At 45.4% G+C, this 18,552-nt stretch overlaps 1 protein-coding gene across 1 annotated transcript; it reads left to right on the forward strand.

Annotated features, from left to right (window-relative positions):
• Window positions 1-1,232: 1,232 nt before the first annotated feature.
• LOC148834045 (E3 ubiquitin-protein ligase TRIM39-like) lies at window positions 1,233-16,163 on the forward strand. Its single transcript, XM_088916217.1, has 8 exons — window positions 1,233-1,868; window positions 4,553-4,648; window positions 4,794-5,027; window positions 5,149-5,308; window positions 5,630-5,689; window positions 10,387-10,419; window positions 11,324-11,350; window positions 15,204-16,163. Exons 1-8 carry the CDS (start codon window positions 1,278-1,280, stop codon window positions 15,875-15,877), a joined length of 1,875 nt encoding a protein of 624 aa, XP_088772343.1. The 5' UTR covers window positions 1,233-1,277; the 3' UTR covers window positions 15,878-16,163.
• Window positions 16,164-18,552: the final 2,389 nt, after the last annotated feature.

The raw sequence follows: 18,552 nt of genomic DNA on the forward strand, positions 1-18,552 counted from the left end.
ATCAAGGCTCGAAAAATTAATTCACATCTGCTTTGCTCGACTAAACAGGCTCACCCCTCTCACTGAAATGGTGCTTTTTTATTTGTTGTTGTTACTGTTTTTTTTCTGTAAAACACTTTGAGAAGCCACCTTTAAAGGCGCTATATCAAATAAAGTTTATTATTATAATATTTATTATATGTATGTGTGGGTGTGTGTGCATGCGCGCTCATGTTGGTCATTGAGAATTTCTGGGGTTCCTATGAGATGATGTACAGTAGGTGGTACTTGGATGCTTTGGTTGGATTAGGGGTGGTACTTGGTCCAAAAAGTTTGAGAATCACTGCCTTAGAGTAACATGAGATGAGATGGTCAGACTAATGAGTTTCTAGTAATTATCAGACACGTGGGGTGTTGTCAGTCCCTGTGGACGGAAGGAGAGCTGCTGCACACAGAGATCAGGGGCTCGCTGTTGCGCTGGGTGGATGGAGATCACAATCACACCCACATGACACTGCCCTGTCCATCTGCTCCTCCAGCGTCTCTCGGGGGAGAGATGGGCTCATGACTCTCTGCAGCGCTCCGCAGGTCTGTGCGGCTCACAGGGGGGTCACTGCGCAGGTGAAGCACGAAGCCCTGGACGTACCCTGCTGGCCCACACGCTGCAGGGCAGAGCCAGACAGCAGGCTGGGCTCACTGGCCTGGAGAGAGAGACACAGCAGGCTGGACTGCTCGCAGTAAGAGCTCACACCCGGACAGTGAAATCCTCTGCACCATGTGGAGCTGTGACACCCCTCTGTCACAACACAACTGGAGGAGATCCTGGAGCCAAATAACTCCCAATGATTAAACAGCTGGATGGGCCAGCTGGCCTCCTCTTGTCTGTCACCATCATGCTCTGATCTTCTCATGCTGTGTGAGTGAGTTAGTATTTTATTGTTTTGATTATTGGGAACACAAACAACTGGATTGACTTCACCTGAGCAGCTACTGACATCAACGTTTATTAAAAAAGCTTCTTTCTGTCAGTCCAAAATGACACAGAAAGTCACTTCTCTTACAACCCCACACCTTCCCCAAACAACAACCACCAAAGCCGTTTCATAACTGCAGCTCTAAACCACTCCCCCTGACAACCCTAATCACACCCCTAACAACCACACCCCCTAATAATCACACCCCTGCAGCTCTGTGCAGATCCAGAAAGTGAAACTCAGAGATCAGTTTCGTTTTACTAGAAACAGCCTCACTACTGCTACGTCTCTACTGCTCCTCTGCAGTTTTTACTTGTCAGAAAAATGGCAGAAGGCAGTATTTCAGTTTCTCAGGACCAGTTCAGCTGCTCAGTGTGTCTGGATTTGCTGAAGGATCCAGTGACTCTGCTCTGTGGACACAGTTACTGTAAGGGCTGTATTAAGAACTGCTGGGATCAGGAAGATCAGACTGGGATCTACAGCTGCCCCCAGTGCAGACAGACCTTCACCCCAAGACCTGATCTTCACAGAAACACCATCCTGGCTGAAGTGGTGGAGAAACTGAAGGAGACAGGGCTCAGTGGCCCTCCTCCTGCTCACAGTCCTGCTGGCCCTGGAGATGTGCTGTGTGATGTCTGCACTGGGAGAAAGAGGGGAGCTGTGAAATCCTGTCTGGTGTGTCTGGCCTCTTACTGTCAGACTCACCTTAATCTACACAATGAGCTCAATCCAGGAAAAAAACACAAGCTGGTTGATGCCACAGGACAACTGCAGGAGAAGATCTGCTCCACTCATGACAAACTGCTGGAGTTCTATTGCCGTACTGACCAGAAGTGTGTTTGTTATCTTTGTGTAATGGATGAACACAGAGGCCATGACACTGTCTCAGCTGCAGCAGGAAGGACTGAGAAACAGGTGAGGACTTTGTGTCTGTTCATAAAGTGTCTAGTATAACATAAGGATATTTAGGATATTTGGGGGCTTTAAGTGATCTCTGGACTGTATTTACTGTATCTGTAATACTGGATCTCCACTGTTGAGTCCTGCTCATGTACTCAGCTGTGATCCACACTGGTTGTGTCTCTGAAGTGTCTCCTGTTCATTATCTCGTCCTCCTCACCTTCACTGTTTCCCTCTTTACTGTCCTCATGTAGCACCGTACAACTTCACAGCACACTCAACACCTCTAGAACAGACTACACCCTCATTAATGAAGTCCTGCTTTAATTTCAGTACAATAGTATTATTATTTATAATAATAAACTCTATTTTTATATGATAGATTTAAAATGGCTTCTCAAAGCACTTTACAGAACACAAAAGGTAGAAGGTAGAAGGGAGTTTTGGAAAACAGTATAAAAGCAAAGAAGCAGAAACAGACCCAGTTAAATTAAAACCCTTCTGAAACAGAAGATTGTGAGTCTGGATTAGAAAGAGCTCAGGGAAGGTGACTCTATGATATCCATAGGGATACAATTCCAGAGCTCTGGGCTGCAGCAGGAGAAGCCCTGTCACCCAGAGTTCTGGCTTGGGGGACAGACAGGAGACCAGAATTAGAAGAGTGAAGGTTGTGAGGTGGGGAGTAGGATGATAGTAACTCTGACAGGTACTGAGGTGTCGACCCACGCAGAGACTTTTAGAGGATCATGAGGACTTTGAAGTCAACATGAAACCTGATAGGAAGCCAGTGCAGGGACTTCGGGACAGGAGTAATGTGATCACTTGCACTAGACCTGGTCAGAATTCTGGCTGTCATATTCTGGACATACTGAAGTTTGTTCAGTGTGGGTTTAGATACCCCAGCGTGTGGAGTGTTACAGTAGTCAATATGAGTAAAGATGAAAGAGTTGACCAGCTTTTCAGCAACAATTAGATTTAACATAGGACGCAGCCTGGCAGTATTTCTGAGGTGGAAGAATGATGTTTTGATAATTTGTAGAACATGTCATCCTGGATCAAATATCACCCCCAAGTTCTTCAATTTTGACTGTGACTCCAGTACAGTGTCTTCCACAGGTAAGGATACTGCATTGGTTTGCCAAGAAGCATGACTTCTGTCTTGTAGCAGTTTAAATGAAGGAAATTGTGAGTCATCCATGTGTTTATGTCAGAGAAGCAATTAGAGCAGAGACATGTCAGTGTCAGTTTAGTATGGACAGACAGTACTGTGGATTTGAGTATCATCAGAACTCATACATGCTGAAGGGTAGGGGCCCAGTGTCAACCCCTGAGGAAGACCAGACTTAATGAGTCCAATTTCAGAGCTACAATCGCCGAGAGAGACAGAGTGAAAGTGATCAGTGAGGTAAGACTGGAACCATTGAAGAGCAGTGTCAGAAACTCCAAACACAGTCTCAAGACAAGAAAGTGAGAGGTCATGGCTGACAGTGTCGAAAGCAGCACTGAGTTCAGTAAGAATGAGGACAGAAAGAGAACGAGAATCAGAAGCCGTTAGAAGATCGTTAGTGACTGACCAGGGCACTTTCTGTGCTGTGAGGTTGTCTGAAACCATATTGGAGTTCAAAGAGGATTATTTAACTGAAGTCTAACAGCACACTGTAAACTTTCTGCATGAAAAGGTAATGAAAGGGTATGAAAGTTGGAGAGAGGGTGAAAGTTGTTCAGGCTGTCCAGAGCCATGATTCTCTTTCTCACACTGGGGAACAGCAGCAGCTGTGAAGCCACTGGTACCACATCAGTGCTCAAGGATTCATTTATTATATTGAGGACTATGTGGCAGAAAGCAGAGAAACAGGATTGAAATAAAGTGCTGGCAAGGGGATCTAATAGGAAGGTGGTGGATTTCAGACACATAAACCAGTTAACTGTGGTATAATACCTTCACCTGCTTTATTAAATACAAGACTCACGCTGGGCTCTGCTGGAGTCAATCTGACACAGAACATGTTTCCTTTTATCCTCTGAAATGATCTGAATTTTCCCAGAAGCAGACAGGATGTGAGATGTGGTTGGACACAGGGTCTGCCTGGTCCAGAACCTCATCCAGCGGTCAAGCACGTCAGCCACAGGGTCTCCTCTGAGCACTCAGAGAAACTAGTGGCAACAAGGCTCATCAGCACTGCTGTAGTCCTCTGTTTTGAGATGCCGAGAGCAGTCAGGGCACTAGTGTATATTGAGATGAATGAAATCTGAAATCTCTAGATTATGAAGGAACAAGTAATAGGTTTATTCTTCTTCAGGTGTGAGAAGGCTCCACGGCCGAAACGTTGTGTTTTCTTTCTTCTTTTTTTCAGTATGGAATAAACCTATTGCTTGTTCCTTTGCAGCCTACGCATGCTGACGCAGCTCCCCACCTGAACTATCTCTAGATGATGTTTTATATATCATTTGAAACACAATTATCTCCTTTTTACATTTCACCTCACATACAGATGTGCAGACCCAGGTGTCAGGTGTCTGCTGCGCTGCACACGCTGCCGGTGTAGATTAGACATGAAACAGGAGCATGTCAGACAGGACCAGGAAACACATATCTCGTGTGGATAAGACATCAGGGATACAGAGTGACTCTAAGGAGTGTCTCTGTGATGTGATTCTCTTACAGCAGAAATGTCCTGAGTGTCTCTGTTTCTCCACAGAAGCAGCTGGGGAAGACACAGACACAAACCAGGCAGAGACTCCAGGAGAGAGAGAAGAAGCTGCAGGAGCTGAGACAGGCTGTGGAGTCACTCAGAGTGGGTATTCACCAGATGAGTGGACACACAGACACACATTTCCACAGCTGGACACTGGACAGTACCCTTTGGAAACAGAGCATACAGCATAATGTAGTTTGAGTGTTTTCCTGTGTAATAATCCACTGTGTGTCTCCTCCCTCAGAGCTCTGCACGCACAGCAGTACAGGACACTGACAGGATCTTTACTGAGCTGATCCGCTCCATTGAGAGAACACGCTCTGAGGTCACACAGCTGATCAGAGCTCAAGAGAGGGCTACAGTGAGTCAGGCTGAAGGACTTCTAGAGCAACTGGAGAAGGAGATCACTGAGCTGAAGAGGAGAGACTCTGAGCTGAAGCAGCTCTCACACACAGAGGATCACATCCATTTCCTCCAGGTAACATCACTGCTCTGTGACTCTGCAGTACAGAAGGGTGTCTCTCACACAGAGCTGCTCCTGGCTTCTCCCCAGGAATGTGTGTTATGTTTGACTGGAAACTCTCAATTTTCTGCTGCAGAATTTCCAGTCTGTCTGTGTCCCTCCTGGAGCTGGAGACTCACCCAGCATCCCTGTCCGTCCACACTTCTCTCCTGAGGCAGTGAGGAGAGCTGTCTCTGGACTGAAAGAGCGACTGGAGGATCTCTGCAAGAAGGAATCAATAAAGATTTCCACAACAGGTTAGTAGAGAAACACACTGATGTCTTTCTGGATAGCTTATATATTTCCTGTTTCTCTCTTATATGGTCAATGTATTTTTTGTGCAGTGACTGTATTTATCAGAGCAGCTTATCAGTCAATGATTCAAATTCTAGGTGAAATGTCTTAAAATCTCCAGTCTCACAAATCTTTATGACAGTAAGTGTGTTGTTATATTGTGCTGTATATAGTTTAACAGGAACGTTTTAATAGGGGCTACAGTCCCAGTCCAGTAGAACATGTTATTCCTTTTACTCTGTTACTGCAGCCCTGATGAGACATTTCTCTGTGTGTCTCCCCAGTGACTGAAGTCTACAGTCTGCTGACTCCAGAGCCCAGATCCAGAGCAGAGCTTTTACACTGTGAGTCTGTTTTCACAACAGCTCCCCTCTGAAATATACCTGGAGCTCAAACACACAGCAGGAACAGTGATACAGAAACTGATACACACTCTGACACACACACACTGATTCACACTCTGATACATGCTGATACACGTCTGAATTCAGAAAGTCAAGCTTGCAGACAGTCACTCTGTGTGGATCAGAGACACACTGTGTCAAACACACAGATGGACACAGAAGTTCCACTGGGTGTAGTTTATTTAAGAAAATGCACTTTATTACAACAATGTGCAGTGCACAGTGCTTACAGAGAATACAATTCTGACAACAACTCTTCTACAGAATTTAAATCGTCTCAAAAAGAGTGATTGTCCATTATCAATCATTCTATTTTGCAAGTGGTCAGTGAGGCTGGTTCACACAATAAGAGCCCCTCCAAGCCTCCTGGGTGTTACCACTGGCTGCAGTCCTGGCTCTGAAACTACGATTGTCCATTTTTCAACAGGAGCACTAAGGAACAGTTTTTCTGGGTTTTCTTCAGCCCTCAGTCCTGTCCAGTGCTCTTTTGCTCTGATGAAACAGTTCAGCAGTTCAGGAGTCGTATAGAAACCAATGTCCTCAGGCAGCGGACGTGGGGCGACCTGGTGCTGGGCGGGTCTCAGGACATCCGAACGTCAATGATGAGCGAAGGGGAATGAGAGACCTGGACATTTATATCCCCAGAGACAGAGACACCGGAAGGCAGCAAAGCACAAGGAACTGGGGACAGGACAGAGTAGGAGCGCCCTTTGGCTACAGAGGCCATGACACATCTCTGGTCACCAGCTCTGGTGCACAGTCATCCAGCTGAGGGCCTTCAGCCTCTTATCTAGTCCTCTGGGTTGAGTCTTTACCCAGGTCTCCCATGGGATCGTCAGCCCCTCCCCGGTGACCTGTAGGATCATCTGTCTCTCCCTGGTGACTAGTTCCTCCTTTCTCTTCCTTGTATAGTGCCTTTTGTTGGTGTAGAGTTCTGGCTGTCTCATGGCCTCATACCTCCTAGTAGGTCTCCGGTCAGTTTTCTGCTTCAGGACTAGTGTTTGACACTGGATCAGATGCTTCACAGGGAGGGAGAACCACAGCCTGACAAAGTACTGAGAATTGTGACTGATGGGGTCCAGCCCCTAGTGACAGAGGTTGCAGAAGAAGATGCAGTGGAGTTTCAGGGGGAAATTCGGCACATCTCTCCCCCTTCCTCACTGTCTGGCACATCTGGCTCCTTGTGATGTACTCGTACCTGTTCCACCATCCCTTGCAGCGCTTGTCTGAGTCTGGCTGACAGAGAGTACACCACGACCAGGTCAGCTAAAGCCAGCAGGGTGTCTGCCTTCAGCACCCTCACTTTCCCCATGAGAGTCAGCGTGCGAGTCTTCCACAGGCCCAGTAACACGTTGACCTTGACGGTCCTCTCTGTCCAGTTTATGTTCTTGTTGTCCCGGCTCTGGAATGAAACCACCAGTATCATTAGGGGCTCCATGCAAAGCTTGAGACCTTCTGGCGGCATGTTCCTGTCCCTCCAGGGTCCAAAGAGTTTGCCCTTGCTCTTTCTGTTTATTAGCCTCAAGTCTGAGGCCCTGCAGTACTGCTCCCTAACCTGCAGCCCACTCTGCAACCCCCTGTCTGAAATCAGGAACAGCGTCATGTGTACTGGGAGATCTTGAGGACTTCCCCTGTGCCTCTGCCTACAGCTCTGTAATGAGAACATAGAGAAGAGGTGAATGAGGACACCCTTGTCCTACTCCAGATTCCTGGGGGATGAAATCCCAAAGATGTCTGTTCATGTTGACCCTACTGCTTACTTCAAAGTACAGTATCTCTGTCCAGCAGCTGAAACTTTCCAGCTGACTTATCACCCTCCCACCCCAAATATCTGGTCTCTGTTGATGAAGTGGGGCAGGGCGGTCCTCAATCTAATGGCCAGTAGCTTGGACACGATCTTGATGTCAATGCAGAGCATCTTTTGAACCCCTCCTGAAGTGCTGAGAGATGACACCTTCCCTCATCCTGTGTCCAAGCTTTTTCCTGATGGAAGAGCTCTTGTTCCACCTCCACCAGGTCTGCCACTGGGGTGTCCCAGAAGCAGGTGTAGAATTCCTTGGGAAGTCCGTCTTGCCACAGCCCTTTGCCATTCTCCATCTGTCAGAATGTGTCCGAGTCTGAGACCCTGGATTTGTGAATAACTGGAATATTCAGGAGCAGAGCCAGTCTCACAATAATGATGGTATGATGACAGTGCTCTTCCCCTGCAGCTTCACAGACACACAGCCTCTTGTGAGCGGCAGCAGTGTGACTCTGGTACAGGGGCTCCTCTGGGGCCTGTAGGCCTCTCTCTTGTCTGAGAAATGGCTGCTTCTCTTCACACATCAACCAGGCTGATGGGTCAGCAGGAAGAAAGAGTCAGGACTTGATCTGTCTGAACAAACAGAGCGATAGGAAAACCCAACATCATTTGTTCTTGATATCCTGCCAAAATCAGAATGTCTTGGGTTATTGTTGGTCAGTCACTAAATCTTTAAGCACAAAAACCTCAAACGCTTTTAGACTACAGTCTGCAGACATCAAATACACTTGAATTGGGAATTACACAGTAAAATGCAGGAGAGGTGTAAGTTAAAGGGGGAAGAAACAGTATTCCTGTGTATTTTGCGCAGATGAATGTGAAGAGATAGGGGAATGACAGACAAAAAGAAAAAGAATTCAGGACGACACACAACCCGTTACACAGTTTGTTCATTGCTGGCTTGCTGTTTACTGGGACCAACAGTAACAGGAAGCCAACAGCAGGTATAAGTCATCGTAAATGTATTCTGTTTAGTGTTGAAAGAGTGAGCAAACACTCTGTACAGGACATGTTTCTGCAGTTTCACATCAAGAAGAACAGATGTTTGGAAAGCTGTGTCAATTCTACTTGTCACAGAAATGGTAAAAATGACACATGTTTAAGATCAAGATCTCTTTATTTGCCATATACAATCTCTTGCATTAGGAATTCATCTTTTCACATACAGGACCCCAGCTTGCTCTCCATGAGACACAGACACACAGACAGAGAGAAGCTTGGGGTCACAGTACAGCCTGTTTTCCTCAGAGCAGCTCAGACATGTCAGAGTCAGGTGCTCATGGTTAGTTTAAGAGGGGTATTTACTGGGGCTGTAGGGCTCCTCTTACTGGCCAGGGGTAATAACTTTGGGGTCTTTCTCTTCAGCCCAGCTGGTGTTCTCACATGGTCCTGGTCATTTAGAGACCCAGTGGTGTGTTTCACTAAGAATGACACTGGAGTGTCAATATTATTTCACTAGTCCCACCAGAGTGAGTGTGTATTGGGGTGTTTGCCTGCGATATTGGGGACCTCGTTTCAAACAGGAGTGATCTAGAGGGTGTCTGTGTTTCCAGAGTGATAGACTCTCCTGTGGAGTAAGTCAGTGTTTGACACTGTTTCCTGTTCTACACAGAACACAGAACAGAACATTAAGAGACCCAGTGGTGTGTTTCACTAAGAATGACACTGGAGTGTCAATATTATTTCACTAGTCCCACCAGAGTGAGTGTGAGAGAGGTTTAAAAAGAAAGGGGAGCAAAAACCTGTTTAAAAACATAATGGAAGAGATTCTATTAAAAAATAAACAAGGAAACGGAATACTGGAAGTAACAAATGAGGTTTAATTCTACTGCATGAAGACTTCAAAGGAGAAATGTTGCATATTTTGCTGTCTTACATTACTTTGCAGCCTAGAATTAACTTCTTCTTTTTCTTTTGCAACCTGCAACAGCTTATACAGCTCTCCCACTCTATACAAATAAGTAGAAGATTATGTTTTAAATATTTGACATATTTCCCACACCATAAACCTATTCACTTTCCTTAAAGGACATTTTTCTCATCATAAATAATAGCTTGCATCTTGTTTTACATTCAGGTTTTTCTGAAATATTCTGTGTTTGGTATAGCAGATGTTTTAATGTATACAAATTAGGTACAATTACCATTTTTTGTAAGATACTATATATCATTTATTTATATTCTACACATGTGTACGATGGATGAGGTTGTCTGAGATGTCTTGATGAATGCATGAGCCATACACAAAAACACAGGAGCGCACTGTCTGTGTGTCAGTCTTCCTGGATCAGGCCTGGTGTGGACATGTGCTCACCATGGAGTGTGACTGGTCATCTCTCACTGTCCAGCTGATGTCCAGAGATCAGGCAGTGTGACCAGTGAGCAGGACATCACTGTATCTCAGTCAGTGATACTGGTCACTGTGGGGATGGGTCACTCAGGCTGTGTGAGAATTGCCAACACTTTCACTCATCTGACTGAACAAGGAACAGTTTTCAGTATCAATGATTGGTCTTTAAATGTGAAATATTCCTCACTGTTGTTAACAGCAGACTGTTAATTTCTCATCTCTCAGTGGCTCAAGCACCAGACTCCAGGGTGTCCTGTGATGTGTCTGTGTGTCTTATTGCCTTGTGCTGCTCAGTCTTATTGAGTGAGACTCCAGTCTTACAGCCACTGCTGCTCACACTCACTAACACTCTGATCCACACTGCAGTGGAGACTGGGGATCCTGAAATGAACTGAGTGCAGACTGTAGGATAAACTCTGGTATAATAACAGGTAAGAAGCAATAAAGGTCTTTAATACAATAAAGATCTACTCTCTCTTTCTGTAGATGCTGTGAAGCGAGCTCCTATCCCTAAATCACGTATGTACACTGTGTGAAACTCTGCTATCTGACAGCACTGACTGTACTGACATCTTATTACCAGTGTGTGACTGTGATTCACAGTGTCTGTGTCTCTGTGTTCCAGTGTGTGACTGTGATTAACAGTGTCTATATCTCTGTGTTCCAGTGTGTGACTGTGATTAACAGTGTCTGTGTCTCTGTGTTCCAGTGTGTGACTGTGATTAACAGTGTCTGTATCTCTGTGTTCCAGTGTGTGACTGTGATTAACAGTGTCTGTGTCTCTGTGTTCCAGTGTGTGTCTGTGATTCACAGTGTCTGTATCTCTGTGTTTCAGTGTGTGTCTGTGATTAACAGTGTCTGTATCTCTGTGTTCCAGTGTGTCACTGTGATTAACAGTGTCTGCATCTCTGTGTTCCAGTGTGTGACTGTGATTAACAGTGTCTGTATCTCTGTGTTCCAGTGTGTGTCTGCGATTAACAGTGTCTGTATCTCTGTGGTCCAGTGTGAGACTGTGATTAACAGTGTCTGTGTCTCTGTGTTCCAGTGTGTGTCTGTGATTAACAGTGTCTGTATCTCTGTGTTCCAGTGTGTGTCTGTGATTAACAGTGTCTGTATCTCTGTGTTCCAGTGTGTCAGTGTGATTAACACTGTCTGTATCTCTGTGGTCCAGTGTGTCACTGTGATTAACACTGTCTGTATCTCTGTGTTCCAGTGTGTGTCTGTGATTAACACTGTCTGTATCTCTGTGTTCCAGTGTGTCACTGTGATTAACACTGTCTGTATCTCTGTGGTCCAGTGTGTCACTGTGATTAACACTGTCTGTATCTCTGTGTTCCAGTGTGAGACTGTGATTAACAGTGTCTGTATCTCTGTGTTCCAGTGTGTGTCTGTGATTAACAGTGTCTGTATCTCTGTGTTTCAGAATGGCAGTGGATCTGCAGTGCTGCAGGTAGGTCTGTCTCCTCTTGATGACACAGGGGCTGTTTTAAGCCCTCGTGTCAGAGGTTATTGAATACACTCTCAGACGATCTCTTTAGTGTTAATTGGTTGTTCCTGTTAGGTAAATAGAAGATGTATTTCAGTGTCACGTCTGTAATGTAGTACATGAAATCCCATTGGGATCCTTAAGAGATGTTCACCTAGTGCCCAGCAGAAAGTTCTTCCAGAGGGGCTGAAGGTGTTCCAAAACTCGTTCTACCCAAAGGCCATGTCCTGTGAGCTCTGCTCACTCCTTTGTCAGTGTCACTCCTTCGTGAGGGTCTTCAGGCTGAATTTTGCAGAGCCTGTGACCCTGGATTTTGAGAATAAATGTAAAATATCAGTGTAAGATAGGGCTGCTTGGGCAATAGGATGCTATGCCGGACTCAAGACAAGAGAATGACACTAAGCAGATACGCTAGGCAAAAACGAAAACCAGGAGGCAGGTGAGTAGGTCGGCACACAGAGAGACAAGCAGGAAGCAACAATCCAAAAAACACTAGGCAAATTCGAATCCAGGAAGCAGGTGAGAAGATCAGAACACGGAAGCACAAACGAGGAGCAGCAGTCCAAATCACAAGACGAAACCGAAAACGAGAGGCAGACTAGGAGATCGAAAACCGGAGAGAAGCAAGAGGTAACCGCGCACTAGGGAGCTCGAAGAGAATCCGCAACAGTGAGCGGGGAAGTGAGGAAAAAGGAGAACTAAAATAGAGACGGGAGAGAAAGGTGATTGGCGTTACTTGCGGCGTGAGCTTGTATTACAGGGTGTGCGCGTGGGAGTGCGAGAAGGAAGAGCGGCGCGAGTGGAATCAGCGTAACAATCAGGAGGAATCAGGAGCAGAGCCAGTAACAGTCAGCTGTCCAAATCCTAGGGTACATGACCGTGCAGTGTATAAAAGGGGAGTGAAGGCAGGTCTGGTCAGGATTGCCTGAAGGCACAAGAGAAGCACTGTTTCTCTTAAAGGGCTTTAAAGCTGGTGCTAAATCCTTGGAAGTAGGGTGAGGTTTTTTTTTGCAATATAAGGATTATTTTTGTGTTTTTCTCCATGGTAAGGATTGTTTTTTTTTTGTACAGTTTGTGGCCTTATTCATCTTGTTTGGTGTTTCTTCCCTCTTTTGCATTGCTTTTCCAGGGAAACTGCAGCTACACTTTGTCTTTTTCCCACTGTGCTGTGCTTGGAAATCAGACCCTTCCCACTGCGCTCCCTGAGGCTGTGATTGATCTGGGGAATAAATCTGAGAGCTGTGAGCTCTACTGAGACAGGCTGCAGTGATGGGGGTTCAGTAAGAGACTCATTGGGGTGTTTGACTCAGAATAGATCAGTCATTTCTACATCAGCTCATTAATCACTACTGTCAGTAGAGATTGGGGTTTTTACCTCAGATTTGGGTGTTTCTTTACAGGGCAGGGGGAGTAAATTTAGCTTCTGTGTTTCCATATCAGACAGGTCTTTATCTCCTTAGTGTGACACAGTGACTGTGTGTCTAAGAATCTATGTGTGAAGAAAACTACTATAACAGTTGGGGATATGTAATTTGAATTGAGGGACTATTCCTAGGCCAAGAGTAATACAATAAATAATGTATTTCCTGCCAAAATAAGAAGTTCAGTTACTCATGCCAGCACTGTGAAAGGAAGGAGCAGTAGAGTATTGAGCTGAGAATTGCTCTCCTCTCAGGACAGTGGGTAATTAATTCTGATCTCTCTTTACTGACAGTGTTTCAGTGACATGAAGTCAGTCAGTGTCTCTGTGGCCTGTTTTCCTCAGAGCATCTCAGACATGTCGGAGTCAGGTGCTCATGGTTAGTTTAAGAGGGGTATTTACTGGGGCTGTAGGGCTCCTCTTACTGGCCAGGGGTAATAACTTTGGGGTCTTTCTCTTCTGCCCAGCTGGTGTTCTCACATGGTCCTGGTCATTTAGAGACCCAGTGGTGTGTTTCATTAAGAATGACACTGGAGTGTCAATATTATTTCACTAGTCCCACCAGAGTGAGTGTGTATTGGGGTGTTTGCCTGCGATATTGGGGACCTCGTTTCAAACAGGAGTGATCTAGAGGGTGTCTGTGTTTCCAGAGTGATAGACTCTCCTGTGGAGTAAGTCAGTGTTTGACACTGTTTCCTGTTCTACACAGAACAAGTGTGAAATATCAGTGGAAGATGTTGTCATGATGGCTTCAGAGTTGCAGTGTCCAGAAGAGGGCGACCTCTCTCATCACTGAAATAAAGGCGCTCTGAGCCCAGAAATGAATTCAGGTATTAATAATAATTGCTTACACTTATATAGTGCTTTACCGGTAATGGGGACTCCCCTCCACCACCACCAGTGTGTAGCCCCACCTGGATGATGTGACTGCAGCCATAGTGTGCCAGAACACTCCCCACACATCAGCTCTCATTGGGAAGGAGAGCAGAGTGATGAAGCCAGTTCAGAGAGGGGGGTTATTAGGAGGCCATGATGGGTAAAAGCCAGGGGGAAATTTGGCCAGGACACCAGGGTTACACCCCTACTCTTTTCAAGAAACACCCTGGGATTTTTAATGACCACACAGGACCTTGGTTTTAAGTCTCATCCACAGGACAGCGCCTGTTTACAGTATCATGTCCCCATCGCTATACTGGGGAATTAGGACCCACATGGACTGCAGGGTGAGCACCCTCTGTTGGCCCCACTCACACCTCTTCCAGCAGCAGCCTTAGTTTTTTCCAGGAGGTCTCCCATCCAGATACTAACCAGGCTCACACCTGCTGAGCTGCAGTAGGCTGCCAGTTGTGAGTTGCAGAGTGATATGGCTGCTGGTGTTTTCATAAATTCATGTAGGTGACTGTGTCAGCCTTTCTAGGCTCCAGGAGTCCAAAAATAAGAGCTGAGAAGAATATCTTTGATCTTCACTAGATTGACAGGCAGACAGGCAAAGGGGAGTATTTAGTCAGTATTAAGTATTAATAGTTTACACTGAAGTATTAAGTATGAGGAGAGTATTAAGTCAGTGTTCATTAGTCATGTGAATAAAGCTTCTTGAATCGATTAAAACCCCCATTCGCTCTGGGCATGTATAAGTCCCGCCCCCGTCTGTCAGTGGTCAGAGCTCACTGATTGACAGCTGGTGTCTCCTATCAGAGAGGCGGACAGTGAGCGCGAGCAGTCTGAAGTCAGTATGAGCGCCTCTGTTTCTCTCGTCTTTCTCTCCGGGTTTTTGGATGTGTTATTTCTGCTTTAAACTGAACACTTTGGATATTTCTTCACATTTTCAAAGTAAGTGTGAAGGCTTTCTTATATTTTAGCAAGGTTTTGCTTTTTCCATTATATTTTTTTCTATTAAAACGAGCATTATACAGTCTTTGAATTCAGCACTTTTTTATTCTGCGTCGTCAGGAAAATGGTCTCAGAGAAGATGAACGAGCTGCTGAACTGGGATTTGAAATAAACCGGTTTAACAGAAAGGCTGAACAGTTTCTTACAGTATACAGGTCGCTGTGGTGGGTTGTGAAGTGTTTGAAAGCGAGTGGTCGGGCTGTAGTTTCTCCTGCAGTCCGGTCGGTCCTGTGTTTATTAATAATGTCGTTTAAAAAATAAAGTTTCATCGCTGTGAAAACAAGTGTTTAATGTTTGTATTTAGAGAATATTGGGGATCACTCCCATGTGTAACACTAGTGAAACAGTGAAGATGTCGTTTCTCTGGAAGGGAAGAGCAGTCATTAGTAATTGACTGGTGTTTCTCTCTCGGTGTGTTTGGGGACAAAGACATTTCACAGTCTGATGGAGTTGAGTTGGACTGTGATCGGCAGGAGCCTGTTGTGATGTTTGTGTTTTATTCCCCAGCTGCTGTGACTCTGGACCCTGATACAGCTCACTGTGAGCTCAGGCTGTCTGAGGATGGGAAGAGAGTGAGACTGGAAGAGGAGGATAGCAGTGACGATGGTGATGAGGATGATGAGGAACAGGAGGATGATGAGGATGATGAGGAACAGGAGGATGATGAGGAACAGGAGGATGATGAGGATGATGAGGAACAGGAGGATGATGAGGAACAGGATCTCTCTGACAATCCTCACAGATTTGATCTCTGTCCCTGTGTCGTGAGCAGGGAGGCCTTCACCTCAGGGAGACACTACTGGGAGGTGGAGGTGAATGACAGGTGGATAATAGGAGTGACCAGAGAGTCTGCAAAGAGGAAAGGGGGGTTCAGCTTCTCTCCCCAGCGGGGTTACTGGTGTCTGGGCTCTTACCGGTCTGTTTTCTCTGCTCTCACTGCCCCTGAGACCCATCTCCCCCTCAGTCTGCGGCCCAGGAAGCTGGGGGTGTGTGTGGATATTGAGGAGAGGAAGGTCTCCTTTTACACAGTGGAGTCCAGAGCTCATGTCTACACTTTCACTGACATGGTCTTCCCTCAGGGGGAGAAGATCTATCCTGTCTTCTGTACTGGGGATTCAGATAAAGACCTTGAGCTGCTGCCTGCTGTCAGTGTGGAGATTAAACCCGTCACTGACTCATGAACACAGGCTGACTCTCTCCCAGCTCTCTGTCCACTGCTCACACTGGGAGACGGGTTTACTGACGGGCAGTGAGGTGAGGTCAGAAATATAGTAGTAATTGTAGATGATGTTGTGTTTAAATTGTTTTATTTACTATAACACATTTAAATGGGGGAAAATAACATGTACAAAAGAGGGCCAGATAACTCGCTACCAGCCTGCTGTACTCCTGACTTGTAAATATCTCTGGAAACCCTGCTGTGTTTTTTTTTCTAATTTTTGAGAAAATAAACTTTTAAAAATGAAATCCCGTGTGAGTCTCTCCTGCGCACGCCGGTGACTGTGAAGCTACCAAAACGGGGAGGGACCCGCTGACGTCACCACAGCCAGGAGGAACAGGGACTGTGACGCAGACAGGAAGTGGCTCAGGGTGGTTATGGGAGTTGTAGTTTATCACCAGCGCTGTGTCTGTGAGCAGCTCCAGCCAGTCTAATACCCGGCTCCCTTTAATACAGGGATACATGACTATATTCGGTATTTTATGTTCGTTTGGGGTTTATTTTTACTGTGGTGGTTTGTGAGAGACGTTTTATTTGATCTCTGATCGTGATCCAGGGAAAAGTGGATGCTTCTTTCTAGTCTTTTCTTTATTTTATTTCCCAATAAAGTTTGGTAATGGGCCAGTGAAAGCTCCGCTTTCCTTCATATGAAGCCCAAGAGTTTGTTGGTAGCGGCGAGTTTTTTTCTTCACGGACAGAAACTTGGGCTCCGTGTCAGTCTTGTGTTCTGTCCTGCCGTTTGGACATTTCATGTGGACGATTCTCTGTCCACAGAGGGACTGTGTTGTGAGAGGTAGTTTTGACACACTCCCTTGTGCGCTGGTTAGTGTGGTAATTGTGAGACGCTCCCTAGAGCAAGCGGGTTAGAAGATGGCGACAGACCTGCTCTTCTAGTAAGAAGTGAAGTTAAACTCATTCCTGCTGTTGTGTTCAGCTGTGTTTAATATATATAAACTAACCTGAAACACGAGAGACTGCACCGGGAGATTACTGCACTGCTTCGGCAGTTTGTGTATTCAACATCATTATCTGAGGGATTCTTTTTGAAACTTTGGCATGTATAGAAAAATAAATATATTTCATTTCGCTTATTTTAGTTCCTCTGTATTGGAACAAAACGCGCTACAATTCGTTACTTGTTCAACTTTTGTTTTAATCCTAGCCGTGTCCAGACTCTCAGAACAACCTGAGAAACGTCAAGTTCAGGACTCTCAGTACCGCCCTCTCTGACCGCATCTGAAATATTTCACTTTGTTCGCTTCGTGACGCAGTGCTGTACCGCGGGAAAACACTGTTGACAAAATGAGTATCGAACTTAGAGCTGTTCAGTTATTCTCTTAGAAATACATCTTATTATGCACATAAATTAAACCGCTTGACTAAAATGTCTCTATGACTACAATGTGGTAAAAACAATGTTGGCGGTGTTTCATCACCTCCATTAACATCTGTGGTGATGAAATGCCCGGAGAAGCTGGTGTTGTCACACATCAACTCCTCCATCGCAGAGTCCCTGGACCCCTTGCAGTTCGCCTACCAGAACAACACATCAGTGGATTATGCTGTCTCCCTGGCTCTGCATACCTATGGAAGCCCGTTTCCGCCAGGGAGTAAAAAAAAACGCGCTATGGTATCTCAGAATTGCGACTTGGTAACTCAGAATTGCGACTTCAAGTCTCACAGTTTTGACGTCACTTCTGGCGCCAGCAATGAAAGTACAGTAGGTTTCTCATCTGGCATAGGAAATCCACTGTTCACAATCCAGTCCAGGTACAGCGCCACATTCTACTGATACCTTCATACAATTCAGACTTAAATACCGTCTGCGTAAACTGTACATAGACTAACGTAGCTAAGTAAAATAAATCATATGCAAGAGCTACTTGGATGGTTTTGGTTGATCGATTTAACCTTTCCAAGTGCGACCTAATTAATGAGGCAAAACTAACAGTAGGCCTGTACTCTTGTGGGGGTTTCGTCCGTTTGTACAAGGCAGCTCCTGCAAACACTTTACCAGCAGCTGTTTCAGCACAGTCACATAGCTGTGGACCCATATGAGCGAGGATGGTGCTATGAGCTTCTACGCGAGTCAATCTGGGGTCGCCTATTCACGATCAAAACATAAATTTGCTTCGATACAATTAATGAAACCCGTAACAATACAGACACACATTAAAGGGAACGTCTTTTATTATTTTTGTTTACTCTCCCCCTTTGTACGTTAAGAGATTTGATATGCTTATTTATTTTCAATATCCTTCCAATAATGTACTTGGCCAAACCCCAGTATCTCTCCGTCTAATTGCTCAGATACAATTCTGTGATTGCGTATCTCTCAGAAACAACCAGGATCACAAGCATGTTTATGTTGACTAAACATGATCAGGCGACATTAAACTGTCGCAAACGTCTTGCCATGGGAGCGGCCCGTGTGTCTCCCGAGCCGGACTTTGATAGGCACAACGGTCTCATTTTCACAAACCCTCCATCTGGTCCTTTCGGCTTCCTAAGGCTGTAAATTACCAAGTGACACGCACAAAACAGCCGTTATCATAATGAAGACATCCGTGTGTGTTTGGTAACAATTCCAAAACTTAGTTATATCAATTTTTGGTTTACAGAACATGTTTTTACAGC

Source organism: Atractosteus spatula, chromosome 5, assembly GCF_055471065.1.
Source record: "Atractosteus spatula isolate fAtrSpa1 chromosome 5, fAtrSpa1.hap1, whole genome shotgun sequence".
Classification (NCBI taxonomy): Eukaryota; Metazoa; Chordata; class Actinopteri; order Semionotiformes; family Lepisosteidae; genus Atractosteus; species Atractosteus spatula.